Source organism: Nannobrachium achirus, assembly GCF_963921795.1.
Source record: "Nannobrachium achirus genome assembly, chromosome: 18".
In the NCBI taxonomy this organism is placed as follows: Eukaryota; Metazoa; Chordata; class Actinopteri; order Myctophiformes; family Myctophidae; genus Nannobrachium; species Nannobrachium achirus.
The window spans coordinates 11,823,522-11,848,615 of NC_137825.1; the positions used below are offsets into that span (position 1 = coordinate 11,823,522).

The 25,094-nt window shown below is 40.9% G+C and overlaps 1 protein-coding gene across 1 annotated transcript; it reads left to right on the forward strand.

The window, feature by feature from the left end:
- Positions 1-4,348: 4,348 nt before the first annotated feature.
- Positions 4,349-25,094, forward strand: LOC308302876 (uncharacterized protein; the record flags this gene model as incomplete). The annotated part of the gene is made up of 12 exons (XM_080747194.1): positions 4,349-4,417; positions 4,749-4,831; positions 5,014-5,223; positions 12,010-12,110; positions 12,323-12,368; positions 12,919-12,999; positions 20,577-20,737; positions 23,548-23,593; positions 23,681-23,734; positions 23,882-23,917; positions 24,001-24,050; positions 25,038-25,094. Exons 2-12 carry the CDS (start codon positions 4,768-4,770, stop codon positions 25,092-25,094), a joined length of 906 nt encoding a protein of 301 aa, XP_080603320.1. The 5' UTR covers positions 4,349-4,417; positions 4,749-4,767.

The following is a 25,094-nucleotide window of genomic DNA, read 5'->3' on the forward strand; positions in this document are numbered from 1 at the left end:
GTTTTCTAATGTATAAAATGTAAAAAAATAAAAAAAATTAAAGAGAAAATAGCAGGTCTACAAGCAGCACATAACGACTCAATTGTGCACTTTCAGATCGCCTATTTTCAAATGGCCTAAACAATGAGGTATCTATGTTTATACAGTATCTGTTCACTTTTCACCGCCTTTAGCATATTATGTATATATTTTTGTTATTATTATTATTTTTTCAACTGGCGGCACCCTAAAAAACAATCAATTTGAGCAGGTCACCTTCCATTTGAGTGCATAAACGGAAGGTGACCTGCAACGCCAAGGCAGCCAACATAACATGAATTTCGTCTTACTGTTTGAATTTTCCCCATTCAAGTCAATGGGGAAAATTAATTCACACATAAATTAATGGCCATATACGGAGATCTCTGTCAGTCCTCGTCCCTTTCATGCCCATATATGGAGATTGCTGATGTCATCAATATTATTGGAATGCCCATATATGGACATAATGTCAGTCACATGAGGTCTATGCAAGCCCCCAGAACCACGGTAGAGCATGGAAGCAGCCGTTAGCCTAGTGGTCAAACCTGAGAGTGCAGTTAAACACTGCTGCGCGTGCGTATGCTAACTGCTAAGGCTAATGTTTACCCTGGTGCGCCTGCTCAGTGCCTCGGCCAATCAAAAAATATGGCACATAGACGCAGGCCAACCAATCAGCGTGCAATGTATAGATACTTCCGGCAGTCTTCCGGGTGCTTCAAACGCCACTGAGCAACATTGGCGTAAGTGCGTGCCAACAGAACTGTGGGAGGAGTAGCGCAGCAAGTTTATCTAGGAAGGGATGTACTGTTTGCCCTAGCCTGATTTCAGACTCTGCGCTGGAGCTTAAGAGTCTGAGCCTGAGCCATTGTGTTGAGATTTCAAAGGGGAGGGGATTTAAAATGTGAAATTCCCAATCACAAGCGATCTGGTGGGAGGGTTGTGTTTGACTTTTGCACACAAAACAATCCCTCCTCCCCTCCCCTCAATGACATGCACCCAACAGGTCAGTGTCTTTGATGTTTCACTGATTAGAGAGAATCACTAACGAGCTACTCGACACTTGTATGGCTCAATCAATGCCTGCAGTTCGGAGTCCTTTTGAAGTTCAAAGGGAGCAATTAAGAACTCTGGTGAGCCACGCAGCCACCCCTCCCTCCACTGTTTCTTCCGTCTTGCTTTGAATTCATTGGTCGGTTCGCCAAGATACGGCTTTGAACCGAATCAAGAGACTCGTCATATGACATATCCAGACCAAGAGAAGCAGTTCACTCAGAGAGTGGGCGGGTCTATTGGCTGGATCCAGGCTATGTTTGCCCTGCAGGGGCAAACACACTAACAAGACACACACAGAGGGTAAAACAGTGTATGGTGTGATCAGCCTCCAATGGATTCTTGAGCCTATAACCACCAGCAGAAGAATCAACATTAACTACAAGGTTGGGTCAAATCCCTCACCGTCGACTCGACCTTTGTTCGTCATTAGATTCATCAAGCACATTTAAACTTGTGAACGTTGTATCTGTCTCAATTAACAAGTATATCATGGCATATTACGTAACCTGTCAAAAATGTTGCAAATAAATCCCCAAAAAGAAACTACAGGACTAACTGAGCTCCAGTTAACTGAGACCCCATCAAGCAGTTGGAAATGCATAAATACAGAAACCCTTGTCATCACATTGCATACAGTATCTTGTGGTTCTTAGAACGCAAGCTAGTGAGAATAGCATATCTGCAAGCTCACAACGTGGCGCTAAGCTTGTAGATCTGCTATCCCCCCCCCCCCCCCCCCCTTCTAATAAACTATGTCTGTCTGTCTGTCAATTCAATTCAAATCGCTTTATTGGCATGAGAAAACATATGTTTACATTGCCAAAGCAGAAGTGTACACAATACAATACAATACAATACAATACAATACAATACAATACAATACAATCGGAAAAAACTATGTACAGGCAGAGCAGGGATATATACAATGTTTACAAAGGTGGTTGGATTCCATTTGATATCCTTCTCCTATCACAGCTGCTCACGAATCTTGCTGCTGTGTTTGCACTTGTTGTACTTCACCCAGCAGGTACTAGAGTTTTTCATCATTGGTCATGTTTTCAAACTCCTTGGGTGGTTATGATCTGTGGGAAGTATGTGTCTCTGATGTCTTGGTACAGTGGACAGGCGGTTAGGAAGTGTAGCTCAGTTTCCTCTTCATTTTGTGTGCAGTGGGTGCAAAGTATGTTTTCTCTAGGGAGCCAGGTAGGCCTGTGACGTCCTTTCTTGATTGCAAGACTGTGCTCACTGAGTCTGTACCTAGTCAAGATTTTTCTTTGGGTCGGTCACCTTGCTCAAGTATTCTGCCACAAAGTATTCTCTGTTTAGGGCCAAATAGCATTCTAGTTTGCTCTGCGTTTGGGTTGCTTCTCTCCAATTTGTCAGGTAGCTTTCTTTCTGCTGTTTTATAATTTGGTTTAGTCCAGTGAATTGTCTGTCTGGTGGCTCTGCTTGTGTACAGAGTTCCCGGACCAGTTGGCTGAGGGGGCATCTCTCTAGAGTTTCTCTGTGTGTGAGAGCCTTGTTATGAAGTGCATCTGGGTCACTTTCTGTCTCTCTCCCTCTGTGTGTGGTGTCTCTCTTTGTCTATCTGTTTGTCTATCCAGTTGATTCTTGTCTACACATGCAAGGTATTTGACATATGTGACCCCCCCCCCCCCCCCCACACCACACACACACACACACACACACACACACACACACACACACACACACACACACACACACACACGTCCACCAAGGAGCCAAGGAGCCAATCACAATCATTGACCAACCAGTCTATCAAGAAGGAAGTGCAGTAGGCTCCATATGTGCTTGTCAACAGTATACAGTGTAGTGACGGCAGAGAGACATCATTCACACATCCCACATCCAACGTCTGACTCTGAATCAAGGTAGGAATCAAGCATTTCATACAACCTTCACCCTGTCATAATAATGTGTTGTGGAAAACTACTAAATGTAATATCACTTAAATCCTCAAAAATGGTCAACCATGACTTTTTCTAAAGCCTATTTATTTATTTGTTTGTGGGTTTCATAAACAATTTCAGGACCTAACTAGTATTATTTGAGATTCATTTAAACTGTTGCATACCGGAGCAGCATCTAAAGGCCAGACCTGACCAATGCAACTGTCATTGGGCAATAATGGTTGCAGGATAATGGTTGATAGTAGACTCCGTTTTGGGCTGGCCTTTAAGCTCATTGTTGTGTAACCCAACCCCCACTTCCGTGTGTGTGTGTGTGTGTGTGTGTGTGTGTGTGTGTGTGTGTGTGTGTGTGTGTGTGTGTGTGTGTGTGTGTGTGTGTGTGCGTGCGTGCGTGCGTGCGTGCGTGCGTGCGTGCGTGCGTGCGTGCGTGCGTGCGTGCGTGCGTGCGTGCGTGCGTGCGTGCGTGTGTGTGTGTGTGTGTGTGTGTGTGTGTGTGTGTGCGTGCGTGCGTGTCACAACATACAGTATTAAATGAAGGTCACTCTAATGGGGTCTTCAACGTTTTCAGGCCGGGGACCCCCAAACTGATGGGGAGATGGAGCAGGGACCCCCTTTTTTTATTTTAAACATGTACAAGTTACAGCGAGCAGGGTGGGCCGTACCTTATTAACTGAGAACCAATGTCAATAATATCAACAATCTGTCAATTGCATAGTAATCATGTATTCAAGCTATTCAAAATGGATAGAATCATGATTTATTTTTTAACATAAATGTGAAAAATGAAAAAAAAAAAAAAAAAAAAAAAAAAAAACATTTTTTTTTTTTTTTTTTTTTAAGCAATAATTTCGCGGACCCCCTGCAGTACCTCCGCGGACCCCCTAGGGGTCGCGGACCCCCTGTTGAAGACCCCTGCGAGTCTAATGAGTCTCAAAGGGATATTTCACTTTCTAACATGTTTGGGATCATTTTAACGACTAGTCAGATGTTTGATATTCTATCCTATACAAACCCATTGTAACTTAAAACTCAATTTTAATCATGATAGATTAATTGAAAAAACATTGTCCTTCTAATGAACACACGCAAACACACCTCCCCCATAGTATAGCTATATTGCCTGCAGGCAATTTTAGAGCACATTCTAGCGGTCTGTCCCACTAGCCCAGTGGTTCTCTACGTGTGGTTCGAGGACCTCCAGCGGTCCATGGGGGGTTTCCAGAGGGTCCCCAGTATAGATAATATTGCAGCTTAACACACAAAACTACAAGCATCTGCAAACTTTTTTTTTACGTAGGCTACATCTTCTCCTCTGGGGTCCCTGGCAGAAAATCTTTAAAGAAGGGGGTCTGCGGCCAAATCCATGTAAATCTGTGGGTCCTTGACATGAAGAAAGTTTGAGAATCACTGAGGTAGAGTTCTGTGTTTTTATTGTATTGTTACCTCCTGATACCTGTAAAATTGGTGATGTTTTGCATAGTATTGTATATTTGTCTGTCATTAAATGTTTCAATGAACTGAGCCATAGGCTTTCGTGGGTTTAAATCCTCTTCGTATTGAACTGTACTTTTCCCATGTTTTTCCCCCCCAAAACTGTAAAGTATTCAATCAATCAATGTCCCTCAAAAGTTTGAGTTTAAATAAAGGTTATGATGAGACTGTAGGTTGTTTTCATTAATGTCATGTTCATTTAAGGTGTTTCCAGTTGGATACAATGTTTTCATTTTTGTCATGTTCATTTAGGTGTTTCCAATTGGATACAATGTTTTCCAACTGGAGGAAACGAAAGCAGAGACCAGCAGTTCAGACCAGCAGCTCATCAGCAGGTGAAACATTATGAGATTGAGATTTGGGGTGTGTGTGTGTGTGTGTGTGTGTGTGTGTGTGTGTGTGTGTGTGTGTGTGTGTGTGTGTGTGTGTGTGTGTGTGTGTGCGTGTGCGTGCGTGTGTGTGTGTGTGTGCGTGGTGGTGTAGTCTCAATCGTTTTCTTTTCTTTTTTGTTTCCCAGTCGCTGTCGTCCCTGCAGTACCTGGATCGTCTGGAGCTGAGCTTCAATCAGCTGCTGTGGCTTCCCAAGCTCTTCTCCCAGAGCCTATGCTCGCTGCAGGAGCTTTGTCTGGACCACAACCTGCTGCAGGGTCTCAGCCCCCCGTCACTGGCACACTTCCACAGCATGAGGAAGATGGACCTCAGCTCCAACATGATCGCCGCCCTGGAGGTGAGTAGTGGTAGTGCTCACCCACTGTTGATCACTGGCACACTGGCTTAGGTGTGAGAGAGAGGATTTTTGTCATTTAAAAGACGTGTATGTATATATATATATATATATATATATATATATATATATATATATATATATATATATATATATATACAATCAGGTAGCTCTCGTGCACATCTAGGGTGGAGGTGCTGGTAGGCAAAATGAAGTATAAAAAGACAAATTCCCACTGCCTCTTTATAGGAAGGGACCGCACACTCCAATGAAGGATGATGGACAGGATTCAATGCTTCATTTCTTTTTTATTGAGAGAGCACGTTGCGTTTCGCCGTGTGGCTTCGTCAGGTGCTATACATATAGGATATAGTGCTATATATGTATAGCACCTGACGAAGCCACACGGCGAAACGCGTCGTGCTTTCTCAATAAAAAAGAAATGAAGCATTGAATCCTGTTCATCATCCTTCATTGGAGTGTGCGGTCCCTTCCTATAAAGAGGCAGTGGGAATTTGTCTTTTTATATATATATATATATATATGTTACAGTCAGTTTGGGTAACTCAGTGAGATTTGGGTAAGAGCGCTCGTTTTGAATTTCACCACACCCTGCGTATTCACCATGAGATGGCGACAACAGCCATTCACTTGTGTAGTCGCTGACGTCACTTGTTTGCGACCACTCTTTCTTGTGGTGGTGCCTGCTCCTGGGCTGGCCTGGTGGCTAGCTGTTAGTTAGTTGCTTGCCTGCCTGGTGGTGGTGGCTGCTCTGCTCCTGAGTAGACCTGGTGGCTAGCTGTTGCCTGCCTTCCTGGTGGTGGTGGCTGGTCCTAGGCCGGCTTGGAGGCTCAGCCTAGGATGGGACGGACGGACGGACGGACGGACAGACAGACATGTGTCGTTTATAGTATATATGTGTGTGTGTGTGTGTGTGTGTGTGTGTGTGTGTGTGTGTGTGTGTGTGTGTATGTATGTATGTGTGTGTGTGTATATATATATATATATATATATATATATATATATATATATATATATCCCACAACCTTAATTAGAATCGCCCCGTGTGTTTGAGTCTGTCTGCTTCACACCAAGGGGCTGTAGGCTAGTATATATACCGTATATATAGTAATTGTCAGTCTAGACAATCTGCCTATATCTCCATATACATGGATCTCCAATCCATATATGGGTATCAGGGATCTCCAATAAAGGATAACTGGTCCGATATATATTAATTAAGGATAAAATAAAATAAAAGTTCATATATGGGTATTCCCATTCGCTTTTCACCCATAGGCGTCTTACTGGTTTATGTAATTGATTGGTTCAGGCTACATTGCAACGCAATGGCTGACATTCCATATGAGGACAGTATTTCGCGCAACATCGCCGTCGGAACGCTCGCTCGCTGGCTGTGCAGATGAGCTGTATAACTAAATGTGCGCTCAGTAGAGGGCAAATCTCTGCCAGGAGGCAAGCCCTGCCTCTCTCCATCTGTCTGGGTCACGTGATGACAATGTTTTATAATGTTAAACTATTGTTGTGGCAGCATTTACAATCATGTTAACCCTTGCATTGTGTTAGAATCCATGGTTGTAGTAACGATTCTACGTTTGGTTGTAAATTACCGGGTTGTACATTACAATCGGGAGGATCAAATGACGACTATACGACTCTAGTCTATACCAAAAAAATCATCCAGCGGCATTGAAGCTGTTCGTGCTACATAGGGACACACACAGTCAAAAGTGGGAAGCGGCTATAAAATGTGTGAGGCTACGGTCACACTGCACTTTTATTCTACCTATATGAGGAAATTCATTGGCAGAATCCATCCTCATATAGGTAGAATAAAAATATATTATATTTATATTGAGATAATTTCACTTTTACTTGAGAAAAATATCTGAGTCCTTAGTCCTGGGGAAACTTTATTTATTCTTCTTCTAGATAAACTTTTTTTGTGAATGGGTTTTTACCTTGATTAGGGAATCAATGGGAATGGGAATCAATGGGATAGGGAATCAATAGGGAATCAATGGGAGTGGGAATCATTTGGTTGAGCTTCACATGACAGTTAGCTTGCTGCAGAATATAGTCACGTCGGCAACCAGACTTGCAATTTCCAATTGCATCTTTCTAGTTGTACTCACTCTGTGTCTCAGGGGGCTGTGGATAGTTTAGAAACATGCATACCAGGCAGTGACATAATCAGTGGAAACTTGCAACTCATGTCTGTCACACCCATAGAGTTATAATAAGAATAGAGAGGACACCAGATATCCCCGCCCGTCCGCTTGCATTGAGTTGCTCACCCAGCGCATGAGGCGTTTTCACCAATCCTTCCGCGTAGTAAAACCGCGACGTAGTGGGGCCACTGTGACGCATTTTTCGTCATAGTTTGTGTTCATGGACGCGCTGGGGCTCAAATTCATGAACGAGCTCTTCCGGTATGAACGCGCGTCAATACAAAGAAGCCTATGCGCGTTCATGTGGTTAGTGGCCCCAACTGCACCTCAAAACGGCCACCATGTTCATTTGGTTTCAGGGCGCCCCGGGCTTGGTCACACCTCATGTTTCATATATGGTCAACCCAAGACACTTCTGATATCATAGATGTCTGACGTCATAGACCACACGAGACTGACACAATGTGTCCATATATGGGCATCTGACATCATAGATGTCTGACGTCATAGACCATACGAGACTGACACAATGTGTCCATATATGGGCATCTGACATCATAGATGTCTGACGTCATAGACCACACGAGACTGACACAATATATCCATATATGGGCATCTGACATCAACGATGTCTGACGTCATAGACCACCGCACTGAATTGTTGCGCAGGTTCTCCAATATGGCGCCGCCCATGGCTGCTGTGGTGACTACGTGTGTTGCGTTCTGTCGGTGTTGTTTTGTGTTTGTTTATGTTATATGTGAAAAAATTGATTTGAACGCAAAAATGTAGTATGCCAAAGCAAATTCCTACGTGTATTACACAAATGGTTAATAAAGTAATCTGAATCTGAATCTGAACTCAATTGCACCTCATTGGCTAAGGGCCCTGCCTTTGTACTGTCTGCGACGGAACTCACAATAATAATAATTGCCTGCGGGTGTCGCTGTTGAGGGATTTTGCCTGTCAATGTGTCTATGGAGTTAACAGGTGTGGTATAATATCTCTGTGTATTTTTGAGCGGTGCAAACCACTCCTATATTTCACTTTGTAGCGTGTTTAGCTAAAACATTTTAGCACGGAACGATTCATTCATTCATCATCGATTGGCTAGTTGATTAACTAAACATTAGAACAGACCAATCAAACGCTGTGTTGTTCATGCCAATTTAGATCTGTCTTAGCCAATCAAAATCCTGCGGTGTCCATGACGTGTTGTGCGTAAGGCCAGGTTGTTTGTCTGACCTCCTGTCTGTTTTTCCTCTGTCTCCCTCTTGCTTTATAACCCTGAACTTCAAACCGAACTTCAAGCTATGTAGTATGTCTCTGTAGAGGTAGAGGGAGCAACCCGGCATTTCTTAGCGTTGGCCGTCAGTCAAAGTCAGAGGGTAAAGTCTGACCAACCCCATCTCCTGGACCTTTCCTGAATTTCAAACCGAACTTCAAGCCAGCAAGAGCCTGTCTCTCCTTCAAGCTGGTGTTGGCTGGGTGTAGCCTGGGATCCGAGACAGCGACCACACTACATTACACTTGCAGATTATGGTTGCTGTTTCAGATCCCAGGCTACACCCAGTCAACACCAGCCCAAAATCTAGGCAAAGTCAGAGGGCAGAGTCTATTCTCCCCAGTAGCATTCCCTCTATAGTATGCCCCTGTCTTGTAAGTGACAAAATATACATCTTCACACCTTATATATACTGACCAGGAGTTCTGGTCTGACGTAACACACAAACATGACCGGTTGCAATGAAGATTTGCGCAGGCTGTCTTCCCTCTCTATACAGTTCATACATATTACACAGCTAACGACCATGACGCTTTACTTATAACGATAACAAAAACTAGAGAAGAGAAATAGATAGGTTTTCAACATATATTCATTATCAAACCAATTATGAAAATATGTCATAAAAAATTATGTCATAGGCACGGAGGCACCCGATTGGTTCACCCTTTAGGCCATTAATTTTGAATTTCAAAATTGTATTAGATGAATATCACTAATAAGCGATAAAATAACCACACTTTTAGACAGACTGTGGATAATTTCACAGGTTATAAATGATAGGCAACTAATACAAGTTTAAAATACAAATAAATAGCTTTTGAAAAAAAAAAGATGATGTCACTAATGATGATAACATGAGTTAACTAGACCAATGAAACACTTCGATTCTGTTGATTTGTCCATGATGTCATAGGCACAGAGGCACCCAATTGGTTTACCCTGATTTAAGAACGCGTTTAGGCCGCAGAAAATAAGTCATAAAAAACGATGTCATAGACACGGAGGGACCCGATTGGTTCACCCTTTAGCTTAGGCCATTGAATTTGAATTTCAAAATTGTATTAGATGAATATCACTGATAAGCAATAACATAACCACACTTTTAGACAGACTGTGGATAATTTCACAGGTTATAAACGACAGGCAGCTAATACAAGTTTAAAATACAAATGAACAGACTTTGACAAACTAAAATATTCATCTTCTGGCCTCTTCTGGCCTCTCTGGAGGCCTCTCTCGAAGTAAATAAGGTCACTTATCTTTATGACACTATTACAAGTTACAATTTGTAGCTTGGTCGACTAACTGACGAAAAATGACGAACAGACCTTGACAAACTAAAATATTCATCTTCTGGCCTCTGTCGTTCTGCACCATCTTGAAGAAGGATCTTTTTTTCTAGAACATCCTGACTCAAGGTCTGTGGTTCTGGAATCTCCTCGACAAGGGTCTGTGGTTCTTTTGTCTCCTTGCCCAGGGTCTGTGTTTCCGGAGCCTGCTGGCCCATGCTCTTCGGGCACTTACAGAAGGTCTTCCTGAAAGATTCAACCAAGTCAGTGGTCTTGAACATTGCTGCCAGATGTTCTACTTGGCCCTCGCCCTCTGAGTAGTCTTTGGCGGTCCAGACCAAGGCCTTGGCTAATGATCTCATGGGTTTGAGCTCCATGGCCTGGGAGATGGTGTGGTTGGCACACACCTTCAGCACCTGCTCACGCCTCATCAGGATGCGGTAGAAGTGTTTGACAGGGTGAAAGAGAATTTTGATTTTGCCCACTCCACGCTCCTTCCACTGATTAATGTCCCGGTCCCAGCGATACAGCTTGGTCCGATCTTTGAAGAGGATCTCCTTATCCTCCTCACCAGACTTGGTCTCCACCCTTTGCAGTGACACAACAGGCTCAAAAGAGATATCTACATTACTGGATGCTTCCTCTTTGTCACTGCCCTCTTCCTCTGCGCCATGCTTTGGTGCTGGTTGTGCTTATGTTATGTTTGCCAGACCCATGAAATGGGCCTACATAAGCAAATGTTGGTCCGGGTTTTCTATATAAAGGGTATATATGATGATGACATGATGATGACATGCCTACAAAAGGCATGATGTCATAAATGATGATGACAGACAGGGGGTCTGGCACAACCAGGTTGACCTGGTCTAGTTACTATATACCATCTATTGTGAAGTAGACATGACATCATGTACATGATTGAATAGAATTGGTTTATATTGATGATGTATAGTGATTGTGAATGCTAACTTGTCGATGCTGATAAATGCTGACTTGGTGATTGTGAATACTAAACTGCTAGTGTTGAATTTTGGCTAATTTATGGTTAGAACAGCTAGCTATTGATTGATCATGGCCACACACACACACACACACACACACACACACATATTAACCACATTTATATGTAATGTGTGTAATAATAAAGATATTATTTAATATCTTCAATTTAAAAGGGAAAAGCATTTATGATTGCCAGACCCATGAAATGGGTAGGCCTACATAAGCAAATGTCGGTCTGTCTGTCCGGGTTTTCTATATAAAGGGTATATATGATGATGACATGATGATGACATGCCTACAAAAGGCATGATGTCATAAATGATGATGACAGACAGGGGGTTGGCAGAACCGGGGTCTGGCACAACCAGGTTGACCTGGTCTAGTTATTTAAAGAAAAGGCTTGAAAATCGAAGTCCACAATATATCATACTCCCTAAATATTTTTGCACCGCTCACTTCGCTCTGGTGCGATTTTTTGTTTCTTCCTGAAAGCTGAAAGTCAAAAGGCCCAAGAAATACACCGCCTTAATGACATCATAAAATCATCCCCTCCTCTTTTTTGTTTGTCTAACTTCAGCTGGGTCACCACCCACCTGAAAACCAGGTATGCTTAATGAACAGGTGCGTGTGGCCACATTACATTATGTTTCCGTCCGACAGTACAAAGGCAGGGCCTTTAGCAAATGAGGGAGCAGCATTCTCTGTGACATAACCACCAACAAGTGCGACCTGATATAAATAACAACAAATCACAAATAGAAAAATCTGCCTCCTGGTGGCACTACAACAGACCAATGTGAAAAAAGTCGCCTGCAGCAAACAGCCGCCTGGTTCTTTTAAACGCATGGGATCCAAGTCGATTTTGTGAAATAAATGCCTATACTCTTTGGGAATATACAGTATTATTGTAAAATCTACAATAAAAACATTAGTAGGTTACAAACTGTAATTTATTATTATTAGTAGTATCATCTTCCTCATCATCATCAATGTCTTGCTGTCTGTTGTCTTTTGTTCCAGTGAGTGTTAGATCGCCATCTGAAAGAAGTTATGTGTCTACTGTTCAAGATATGAAGAGGCAGATGGAATTTGACAGTGACACCATGAGTGAAATGATCAGTGTGAGACATTAAGTTTGATGTCAATCATATTTTGATACTTATTTCTTTAATTCACCTCCTAAATAATTCTTCGTGCAGATGCATAAAAACAGTACAATAGTTTCACATTAAGTATACACTTGAGCGAGACTCATAGATTTACGGTAGTCACTTAGAAAGATGCTGTAGACTGGCTGAAATTCTGTTTTGCGATTTTGCTTCATCATTCTTAGGTGCGGTCTCTGTCTGTCTCAGAAACCTCAGAAAGTCCAAATAAAGGTGAGGATTCTGATGAGAAACAACCTTAATCCAGTTCACAGTCACACAACAGTGTGATGCAAAAGACTAGCTTCAAGTTTCAATGCAATATATGTAAACAGACGTTTCAAAATTTTCCTTAGCGCCATGAACCGCTCAACAATCTATTCATTTTAGCGTATAATTAGATTATGTTGTCAATCAATAGATTACTTTCACATCTACAGATGCAATTTAAAAGTAAAAAAACAAAACAAGAAATAGCTCCTGTCCATGCAGTACATTTGTTCACCACACCAAGCCGGCATACATGAGTGACTCATAAACTTGAACAGGCCAATTGTTTTTGCATCTTGCTTAGCTTCCTGCTTTTACTTAAAGGAGTAGTTCACCCCCCAAATTATGGGGTGTGTAATTGATGGAAAATAAGTAATCTTTTGGATGAACTACTCCTTTAACGCTTATACAGTATGTGAACACAGCCTCCAAGCCGCCTTTGAACTGCTAATTGTACACTATCTTATCATCAGATGGAAACAAACAAGTGTTTTCTTTTTCTCTTCTCTCTCAGGTGCCTCAGGCATGGAAGGACATCAGCATACCATGACTCAAGGTCATCCGGCTCATCAGACCCTCTCCAGAGATGGATGGAGTACTCAACCCTTAAGTAAGAGTACTTGAGTAAGAGTACAAATGTCAAGTTTACTCTTTTACAAGTAAAAGTAGCTCAGGCAAAATGTTACTTGAGTAAGATTAAAAAGTTACTTGCTTTTAAATGTACTTAAAAGAGAACATGCTTTTAAAAATATTTAAAGTAAGAGTAAAGGTCTTTGCACACTGCTGCGTGTTTCCGGCCGAATATTGGAGTGAATTTCGGAACACAAATAAAAAAATCAACCTTACCTTATGTCAATTACGTTTGCACACTGCCACCCGTTTCGTATTTATTTTCAGACCAGGGTTGATTTTTTCGCTACTGTTGCTAATGAGTCCCTTGCTCTCTCTCTTTCCTTTCTCTCTCTCCCTGGCCTCTGGATTTCCAAAACGCAATGACAACACGCAGTGCAGTGTGCAACCAGCTTAAATATCTTATTTTTCACATCAATTAAGTAATATCTTCACAATTAATTTATAGGACCTTGGGCGTGGAGTTGTTGTAAACAGATATGTAGTTTTTCTTCGGTAAACACAATAAGATTTGAAAATATACACCGTTTTGTCTGTGTCCGCGTTTTTTTTTTTTTTTTTCACTCCTGCAAACTCAAACATGGCCTTAAGATATGGCCGTGCTCTAGAGAGCTTGGCTATCTTGGCGTTATCCTTATATGGCTATGGGATGACGTATTTCTGCTTTTACATAGATAGATAGTGTACTGTGATAGGTTTCCTTATTTGACGAACACAGCGTGTGGCCTATTGGATTTTAGAAAAAAAACAGAAAAAAAACAGAGTTACCTAAAAGTGGCAAACTTCAAATAAAATATTTGTGTGCCCAACATTTGTCATCACATATAAAAGAAAAGAAAAAAGATGACTTTCAAACGATCCATTGCTCGAATGCATATTAGACATGATGCATATTCAAACCAAATTGTATTTATTTATCAATTGATGCATTTAGAGCTGAATTATTAGGTCCCTCGGTGTGTTTGCCAGTTGGCCACAGTTTTGTGTATTAGACTATTATGCCAACTCCATTGTTGTGCTATAGAGGTATACGCGTGACATCATCATCATACCCACAAGTTGGAATAGGCCAGACCAGGGTGCTGCTCCAGGCTCCCGACAGCCCTGTAGCTCCTTGCACATGCGATTAACCCCTGTGTACACGGGCAATAGTTTTACATGAGTTTGTGTACACGGCACTACATGCATGTTTTGTTATTACACTATTAAACCTATTACACTATTACACTTATTACAATATTACACTATTACATTTATTGCGCTATTACACTATTTTACTATTACACTTATTACAATATTACACTATTACACTTATTGCGCTATTACACTATAACACCATCTCATTTATTTCAATATTACACGTAATGCGCTATTATATATTGTGGGGCGGCTGTGGCTCAGGAAGTAGAGTGGGGTGGCCAATGATCCGTGGGTCGGCGGTTCACATCCCAGCTACTCCTGTCTACATGTCGAAGTGTCCTTGGGCAAGACACTGAACCCTGCGTTGCCTCCAATGGTGTTAGCTTGTCAGTTGCCACCATTGGTGTGTGAATGTGGGAAGTGAGGACGCTGGCGTTGACTGTTCGCCGCTTCACCTCCCAATGTATGAATGAATGGACCATTGTAAGCGCTTTGAGTTCGCAACTTGCTTAGAAAAGCGCTATAAAAATGCAATTCATCATTATTATTATTATTATTATCATTATTATTATTACACTATTAGACTTATTACACTATTAGACTATCACACCTATTACAATATTACACTATAACTCTATTACACTAATTACACCTATTACACTGTTACACTTATTGCGAACCAGCCATGGACGCCCTGGAAACCCAGAAGTCCCCAAACCATACTTTGGGGACCAGCCATGGACCCCCTTGGAAACCCCCTAGGGACCCCCAGAGGTCCCCGAACAACACTTTGGGAACCAGCCGTGTACCTCCTTGGAAACCCATCATGGACCCCCAGAGGTCCCCGAACCACACTTTGGGAACCAGCCATGGACCCCCTTTGAAACATCTCATGGACCCCCAGAGGTCCCCGAACTAGAGCTTAGAAGAGATTTATAATCTCAGGCTGCGGGCTGTGTCGGTCACCAATTAATTGTCAGTTGTGTATCGGGCTTTGGGTCTGTCCCGGGCTGAAGTTCTGTCAGGCTGGGTTGGGCTGGGCTCACTTTTTTAGGCCCGATCCAAGCTATACCCCGAACCACACTTTGGGAACCAGCCCTGGACACCCTTGCAAACCTTTCATTGATCTCCAGAGGTCCCATAGCACACTGTGGGACGTGTACACTGATCACATTCTAATATCCTTTGCATATTGTTGTTGTGTTTTGTATAACTATGTTTTGTACATTTGTTGTAATCTCGGCACTGCTGAAAAAGAGGGTACAAGCCTTCAGTGTGTTACCGAGAACTAAATAAAGGTTGAAATTAAATTAAATAATACACAGAGCACATGTCTAATAGTTTTGGCTCATAGCCTGCCACACTGAAATTATGCATGAACTGCAGGATAGTACACTAAAACATAAACAAAGGAAAAACAAATCTGTATGGGTCATCCGTAGGACTGATGGGCGAAAAAGTGGTGTCCACGTGCAGAGACGGGCCCAGAGGACATGTAGAGTCCGTCCCCTTAATGTTCACACCCCCACAGGGTTAGGGTTTTATCTGTCCCGTACGTCCAGAATATCAGTCCAGAATGAATAGGGTTTTTCAAAAACAAAATGTGTGTCCCATTTCCATATATGGTCATATCAGTCCAGAATGAACAGGTTTTATCTGTCCCGTCCGTCCGTCCGTCCGTCCGTCCGTCCGTCCGTACGTCCGTCCGTCCGTCCGTCCGTCCGTACGTCCGTACGTAGTGTCCGTCCCGGTCTGATGATTGGATACTTTGAGGATTGGTCAAGCTTCACATGACAATTCGGCCCTCCAGATAAAATCATTCATTCATTCAGAATATAAAGAATGTACAGATCACAGAGTTCATAACTCTAGAACACATAGAATAAAAGTTCACCGCTTCACTTCGAACCGAGGTTTGATTTTTTATGATCCTTAGGGTCATCCAAATAACATATTAAAAGTTGTGAATTATATATTTAGTGGATCAAGGTAAATTCAGGGGGTTCAAGTTTGGGTCCCTTCACTTACTATACAGGAAAAAAATATTCTATAATATTCTATAAGTAGCATGTGAGGGGTCTAACTAGGGGTCTTTCATGATGCTGAATCCATTGCAAGCATTTGTTTTGCACAAAAAAAAAACACAAAACGGAGCTGACCCCAGAAAATCATCACTAAACCATAGTTTTGTGGTGTCCGTTTTTAGCCAGAGGAATGTTTTTCGTGCAAAACAAATGCTTGTTATCATTTGTTTTGCACGAAAAACATTCCTTGGGCTAAAATCGGACCCACAAAACGATGGTTTAGTGATGAATCATCACTTTTCACCGTTTTGGGGGGCCATTTGTAGCCCACGGAATGTTTTTCGTGCAAAACAATGCTTGCAATGGATTCAGCATCATAAAAAAAAACCTAGTTTGACCCCTCACATGTTACTTAAAGCAGATTTATTTTTTGTATTTTCTTCCTGTATAGATGGGACACAAACATGAATCGTTTTTTTATGAGGTTTCCCCTGGCAGTTGAATTCCAACCTTTTAGTACATATTATTAAACTTTACTTTATTTGTTTATTTAGACGGGACAATGCATATTAATGAACACTACATGAATGCAATGTAAATAAGCCGGAATTAGCAAGAATGCTAAATTTCATCCGTAGTCCCCACATGAAGACAAAACAATACATACCAACAAACAGTAACCCTACATTAGGAGAGGGCGCCTAATAACATACATACAAATACTATTTTTCCTGAACCAAGAAAAAAAAAAAACAACAAAACAACACATATTACTCACAGTACCCTACATTAAAAAAGGATAGTTAAAAATATACGTACATGGCATGAGCTGTACTCTTAGAACTATACATGGTCACAGGTTTGATTGACAACTAACCATTTTTTTAGATTGAACTTGAAGGATGGAAATGACAAACAGTCTCTTATTGTTAGAGGTAGGTCATTCCAGATTGAACATCCCTGCACTGAAAGGGTGTTTTTTCCAAAAGCGGTTACCCGGTACGGTACTTCGCAATCCCCTCTAGTGATTGCTCTAGTATTGAGTCCTCTATCAGGCTTCCTTTTTATGAATTCCTTTAGGGGAGGTGGGCATAGACCATTTAGGGTCTTATATATGATACTGACCTGTTTAAAAACCTTAAAATTAGCGAAGCTCAAAAAACGGCACCTCTGAAGAATATTACAATGGTGATATGAGTGGGGTTTCCTATCGAATACCTTAAGCGCACTCTTATATAGCTGTTCAATGGGTTTGAGAGTCGTTATACCTGCGCAAGACCAGTTTGTGAAACAGTACTCAATGTGTGATAGGATCATGCATTGGAGATACGATTTAGCAGCACTAACTGCCAAAAAAGGTCTGATTTGTTTAAAGTTCTGAAGGTTGAACTTGATTGTGTTTGTAACCTTTTTTACATGTTTTTTAAAGGTTAGGGTTGAGTCTAACATGACCCCGAGGTACTTGAACTCTGACACAAGTTCAAGTTCCTCTCCACCCAGAAACACATTTGATGATTCCATCACAACTGGTCTTTTGGAAAAAGCCATGCAGACCGTCTTTTTTGCATTCAGGAGCAGGCATGAGTCTGTAAGCCAGTCCTGAACGCTGGTCAGAACAGAAGTTAAAACCGTTGACACCTCTGCATAGCTCTTTCCATGAGTCAGTATAACAGCATCATCTGCGTACATCTGAATATGTACATCTTTACATACATCAGGTAGATCGTTTATAAACAGAGAAAACAGAATTGGTCCTACTATTGATCCCTGGGGGACACCAACCGAGCAAGTGTGATAAGGAGACTTGATGCCATTTATACTAACACACTGTTCTCTATTTGATAGGTATGATGTAAACCATTTGATGGCCTCTGGGGACAAGTTGAAATGTGTTAGTTTGGACAAGAGGACCTGATGGCTGACAGAGTCAAATGCTTTCTTGAAATCCAAAAATACTGCCATTGCGCATGGGGCTTTGTTCAAAGCACACTTTAACTTTTCAATGAATAAGCAATTTGCTGACTCAGTGGAGTGGAAGGCTCGAAACCCAAACTGCATAGGATGCAGAGGGGTGTAGCCTTTGTCTAGATGTTTAACCAGAGACTTTACAATCCACTTTTCAGCCACTTTTGATATAACAGGTAAGATGCTTATGGGTCTATAGTTTGATATGTCCGTTTTTGAGCCAGATTTGAATATAGGTGTTATAACAGCAGCTTTCCACTGAGTTGGGACAGTGCATTTTCTTATGGACAGATTTACCAGATGTGTGATTGGTGCCACCAGAGAGTCAATATTTGTTTTAAGAAAGTTTGTGTCAAGCCCATGTGCATCTTTAGCTTTGGATGCTTTTAGTGATCTGACAATGTTTGTCACCTCGTTTTCTGTGACTTCCTCCAAATTAAAAATGGGGAGATCATTTTGAACAGGGCGTGGAACAAACTTAGAGGGTCTGAACAATTGTGTGATTTCATACACAGAGTTTAGAAAAAACAGCATTAGGTTGCTAGCAAGCGTGTGGGGATCTTTCACCAGGACATTATCTATTTTAAGTTCTAAGTTGTTATTATCCTGCTTATAGTATTTCCCTGTCAGTTTATTTATGTATTCCCAAACTTTTTTCCCATTTCCTCTGGCACTCTCTATACACCTCTAAACACCTTTAGAAACACATTGGTGAAGAAATTTCTTGGTAAGGATTTACTTAGCAGATTTTCTCATGTTCCCCTTACTAAACTTACAACTTTTAATATGTTATTTGGATGACCCTAAGGATCATAAAAAACCTTGAACCATTACTATTGCAATTTCTTTTGGGTCAGGCCCTTTTTTAGCTTAGATTGACTGGCCTAATAGTCACGGCAACCACACTTGCAATTTCCAATCTAATTGTTGTTGTTGTTGTATTATTGTGGGCTCGCCTGAAAGGTGAGGACACTATGTTATCTTCATTAATATTTATTTATTTATGTATTTATGTATTTATTTATTTATTTATTTATTTATCTATCTATCTATCAAGGTCTTCCCGACAGTATAAAGGCAGGGCCCTTAGCCAATGAGGTGCAATTGGAAATTGGTGGAAAAACATTTGGGAGTGGTGCTAGCTCGAGTATTGGTTGAGCTTCACATGACAGTTAGCTCGCTGCAGAATATAGAATATAAATATATTGTAGCACCTGACATGAAAAATAATACTGATATTAATAATAGATACTAATATCAAAAAATAGGGATTGTCCACAGAACTTCAAAATTAAATGTTTCTCCTTGTTTATTCATCATCCAAACAAAAGTATAAAGCCTTGATCAAAGTAAAAATCTTCTTCTACTGAGGTTCCTTTTCAATTCTCAGCACATAGCATATTTTCTAATTAGAATTTATTTAGAATTTAGCTCCAGGTACGGAGGGCCATTCCCACTAACATTTCTGGGGAATGAGCCCAGATTCTCAGTTGCGCATTCTTTTTATGGCTCAAACCAGACCATAAAACACACCATAAAACAGGCACGCACAAAAGAGAAATAGTAAAGCTCATCAGCTGATTGCTCAGCCGAGCCCCAGCATAGTATGTCAAAATACATATGAGAATCAATACATTGAAAAGTTAACCATGCTAAAAGCTCCACAAGACAATTCTTAATTTACGTGTCATGTTAAGTGCCTATGGTCAGCTAATCCAATTAATGTCTGACCATCCCCACTGACCTGGGCTACTTAAAGGTTATAACCCTTGCTGCAGGAGAATAGAACCAACTAAACAATAGTATTAGCTATTTATACGGAGGGCCATTCCCACTAACATTTCTGGGGAATGAGCCCAGATTCTCAGTTGCGCATTCTTTTTATGGCTCAAACCAGACCATAAAACACACCATAAAACAGGCACGCACAAAAGAGAAATAGTAAAGCTCATCAGCTGATTGCTCAGCCGAGCCCCAGCATAGTATGTCAAAATACATATGAGAATCAATACATTGAAAAGTTAACCATGCTAAAAGCTCCACAAGACAATTCTTAATTTACGTGTCATGTTAAGTGCCTATGGTCAGCTAATCCAATTAATGTCTGACCATCCCCACTGACCTGGGCTACTTAAAGGTTATAACCCTTGCTGCAGGAGAATAGAACCAACTAAACAATAGTATTAGCTATTTGCTGAGAACTCAAAGATACATCACACAAATATATTAACACATTAGGTCGTCCAGCTGCATCAATATCACATCGGCAACCACACTTGCAATTGAGGTGCCATTGAGGTGCAGCCAAAGGGTAGATCTTTGTGCCCATATGGTGTTACCAGCGAGCCCACACTGTTTCGTAGGAACAGTATTTCTAGTTATCATTGTAAATGTCGCTTGTCTTGTGTTCCAGTGAGTGTTGAAACACCATCTGAGGCGGGAAGTGTATCCAGCTGGTCACCTGACAAGAAGGTCTCTGATTGGTTGATGAGGATGCATCCTGCGTCCTCTTCAGGATATGAGACCATGAGCACCATGAGTGAAGTTCCTACCCAGTCAGACGCTGACATGATGGTGAGTGTGAGACATGAGTGAAACTTAAGTTTAAGAAAATATTTGACTAATAATAAAAAGCCAATAAGCTAATAATAAAAGCCACTCAAAATGTACATAATCAGTATAATGTAACGAATTCCCAAGTCATTATTCAATTATACTATCTAAGTTCTCCTCAAAACTTTGGCACCTTTCTACTCCTACATACTTACACTGAAAATCACCATTCAAACATCAATGTGTTCAGCTTATTGAGGCGACGTTTGCTATTACTTTTTACAACAATCGACCAAAGGGTGGCGCTGTAGGAAGCCTTTGAAAGTGCCAACTTTTAACAGGTATGGCTGATGCTCTGTTTGACTTACAGCTATGAAACCTAGACACCCATATGCGTCTCCTCATGCCAAACAACTTTTTCACATGAAATTTGGACCTATATCTACACAGGCTATGGGGTGAGAAGTTTGTACGTTAAATACATATTTTTAATAATTCAATGAATATTGCAGTTTTATGCAAATTATTCTTCTGCCTCTAAATCATATATGCAAAGTCACATGTTCATGACATTTGGCAAAGATGTAGAGGGTTAGTCCAAATATTACTGAAACCAATCTTATTCCAATTGGCCAAAGGGGGGCACTATACGAAGCGTTTGAAAATTCAAACTTTAAATGGTCATAAGTCATGCCTTGTTTGGCTTGAAGACATGAAACTTGCTTACACGTGTGCTTTGACTCAAGAGGAACACATATGTGTCTTTGTCAAGTAAGCCCCGCCCTTAGATGTACCGCCATTTTGAGCAGTTTGTAAAACACTTAAACACGTTTTTATCCTGGGATTTTCGCGTCACGTACACAGAACTTTTTTTACATGAACTTTGTACCCATATCTAAAGATCTGTCTTATCGGATTTCTTTTTTAAATATTGAAAAGAATAAGAATATATATATATATATACACATACATATATATATATATATATATATATATATAACAGAAATTTATTTTCTTTCATACATTATACTGAAATTATTATTATTGTATACATACTACTGAAGCTACTCGTATGAACACATGTGAAATACCAGAAATTCAGTAGTAAACGTAGTGTGTGTTCAGTGTTCAGCAATATATATGCAGCGTTTTCATGGGTGCATGTGTGAGTGTTTCAGATATTTATGTATAAATGTTTAAGTTGTATGCGTGCAAGAGTAAGAGTGTCTCAACAGTGTGTGTCAAAGTCTCGAGTCTCAATATTGAATGTAAAAGCATTTCAGTAGTACAATACGTATAAGGCTGTCTCATTTGTGTGTGTAAAAGTGTTTCATGATTTTTGTCTCAAACGGCCCCTCATAAAAATGCCTCAAATCATGAACACAGCCTGCAATGTGCGTGAAACTTTGCACATTGGCCTGTTATAGCGCCTGTTATAGCGCCACCAGCGGATCACACATTTTTGGAACAAAATGCCTCAAATCACGCATGCAGCGCCCGATTGCCGTGAAAGGCCCAATAACACGTGGCACCCTTTTCACATTGGCCTATTATAGCGCTACCAGGAGGCCAACAAAACCTACCTGACCTGCCGGAGACCTGTTCTCGGAAGAACACTGCTTCTAGTTTTTCTTTGATTTATTTTCCCACTTTTCTTCTTTTTCCTGCTTTTTTCCACTGCTTTATTTTTCCTTTCCTAGTTTTTCCTGGCTTGGCCACTTCATTTCTGCTTGCAGCTATATTATAGCATTGTTTTTTTTTTTTGGCTTGAAGCAAGCCCACAATTGTTTCGAAGGAACAATATTTTCTAGTTCCTAAATTGTATTATAAACGGCCGGCCAGCACCGTCAAACATGACTATTTTATAGCTCAAAGAAAGGCTATTTATTGTATTGTATTTTTTACCTTGCACGTCTGGTTACATTTGGTAATGAGTTATTTGTGTTTAATCAGAGCACACACCTGACAAAAGACAATTAATATTAAATATTTTAGGCAGGAACATTCACATCAAGAAGATTTAACCCTTTATTGCATAAATGGAATACAGTTCAAGCAGATTTAACCATTTATTGCATAAATGGAATACAGTTAATCTTGGCGTTTGAAGGGCTCCATGTTCGGAGATGTTCCCTGAATTTTGTGCAAGCTTTTCTGAGCATGCTAAGCAAAACCAGGGAACGCAAAACAATACCCCCAATAGGGATACAATAGCAAAATAATAGCAAGCAATAACCATGACATGTAACATAGTCAAAATCACAGTATTGAGCTTAACAACATTGACATGAAACTTAGTCAAAAATCACAGAATTGAGTTTAACAACATTGACATGAAACTTAGTCAAGATCACGGTACTTGAGCTTAACCACATTGACATGTAACTTAATCAGACAATCACCAAGTATTTGAGTTTAGCCAGACAGTGCAAATAGGTGGAGGCTGGGGTGGAGGAGGCAGCAAGCAGCAAATGATTCCGAAGCTTCGGAAACCAAGCATTGGTAGAGAAGCAGGCCATATTTAAAGGAGCCTTCCCTACTGATTGAGAGCTTTGATTGGAGTATGGCAGTCATGAAAATCTGTTTTTCTTTTTCAACAAAAATCTCAGTTCAATGTTACTTGTGTAATTTCTCCATCACATTTCTCCATCTCCGTCAACATTCAGAACACTGATTTATTTATGTTTAATACACATAAACTAAATGCCATTACATTGTTTATTGATGTCATGTGTTGGTCATGGACGCCTGGCACCCACAGCACCTTGTATGTCCACAAAACACCAAACGTTCTGAAGTTGTGTTTTATGATTTCTCCTCATAATGTTTAGGATTTTTCTGACATCTCATCAGAGGAAGAGGATTCAGAAGATTCTGGTGAGTCATGGATCATATTCATCTTTTACACTGTAAGCCTCCAAGCTGCCTCTGATCCACTAACTGTCCATTGTCTTTACTCTACAGACGACTGCATGAACATGATGATGAAGATGATGAAGATAACAAGTGGGGAGGAAGGTAATACATTTAACACTACAATGAACTGTGAGTGTTGGTGTGAATACAACATGAAGGATTACACATAATGAACTGTGAGTGTTGGTGTGAATACAACATGAAGGATTACACATAATGAACTGTTTTCTCTTTAATGTCTTCCTGCAGAGCTGAAGAGACCTGATCTGGATTATTATGACAATGGTAGGTGGGATGAGAATGAATGAATGAATGAATGAATGTAATATTGTGTAAATATTGTATACCTATTGTGTTTGTCCCTCCAGATAAGCTGTACTTCAGACCATGCTGTGAAAAATGCCAACATGTCCAGCAGGCAAGTTTGATCAAGGCAAATACTCTTCTTGATGTGTGTCATACACACCTCGCTTGGGGTGCAAAATGTGTGAGCACAGCCCTTTTTATTCTTCATTAAATAGTAGCCTATTGGATATTCATGAAGAACTGTTCTATCTTCTCACAACTAGCAGTTGTGCTCATACTGTTTTTCAAAATTGCCTGTCCCACTCGGTAGCTATTGATTGGATTTAACATTAATTTACTGTAGGAGTGCAATGCCTTTGATGTGAGGAGGTACACTGATCAGTGACAGACTGAAATTTATCGTGTCAAAAGACAAACATTAATGTTTACTTTATACTGGGGCGGCATAGCTCAGGGGTAGAGAAACCGTTATTAGAGCACGAAGGGTTCCTGAAGGGTTCCCAGTTCGAATCCAGGCTCCCCCTGAGTTAATGTCGAAGAGTCCTTGAGCAAGACTCTGAACCCCTAGTTGCTCCCGGTGAGTAGGTTGGTGCCTTGCATGGTTTCCTCCACCACCGGTGTATGAATGTGGGTGAATGTAATGCACAATCTATGTAAAGCGCCTTGGATAAAAGCGCTATATAAATGCACCATTTACCATTTACCATACTGTTGGATTCATACAATATATGCTTCAGTCTCACGTTTAGCCTCCTGAAATACTAGCTGATAACTGTATTTACTGTAGCTCTCCCCCAACACAGTCTCAGTCTCAGTGGCAGGCTGATCTGCCTGCTTCACAGGCTGCACATAGACTGACTGCAGCTGTGTCCTAGGCTTGTAATATAAAAGTCTATTAGGCTGCACTGCTAGCATTATGTAGTCTATAAATGTACTGCCTGAGCCGAGCCTGGGCAGAAGCCAGACAAATATGTGACCGATTTGGCTCGGCCAGACTTCCTGGGTCGTAAATAATTTGCCGCGAATTGCATGCCCCTGATATACGTATGTATGGTTGCTGGTGATCCTCAATGCCCTCCTGTGTGTGTTTGCCTGGTAGAGCTACGGCAGTAAGAAGATCATTCCTGAGAAACTCTCCAGAGGGCGCTTGCAGTGA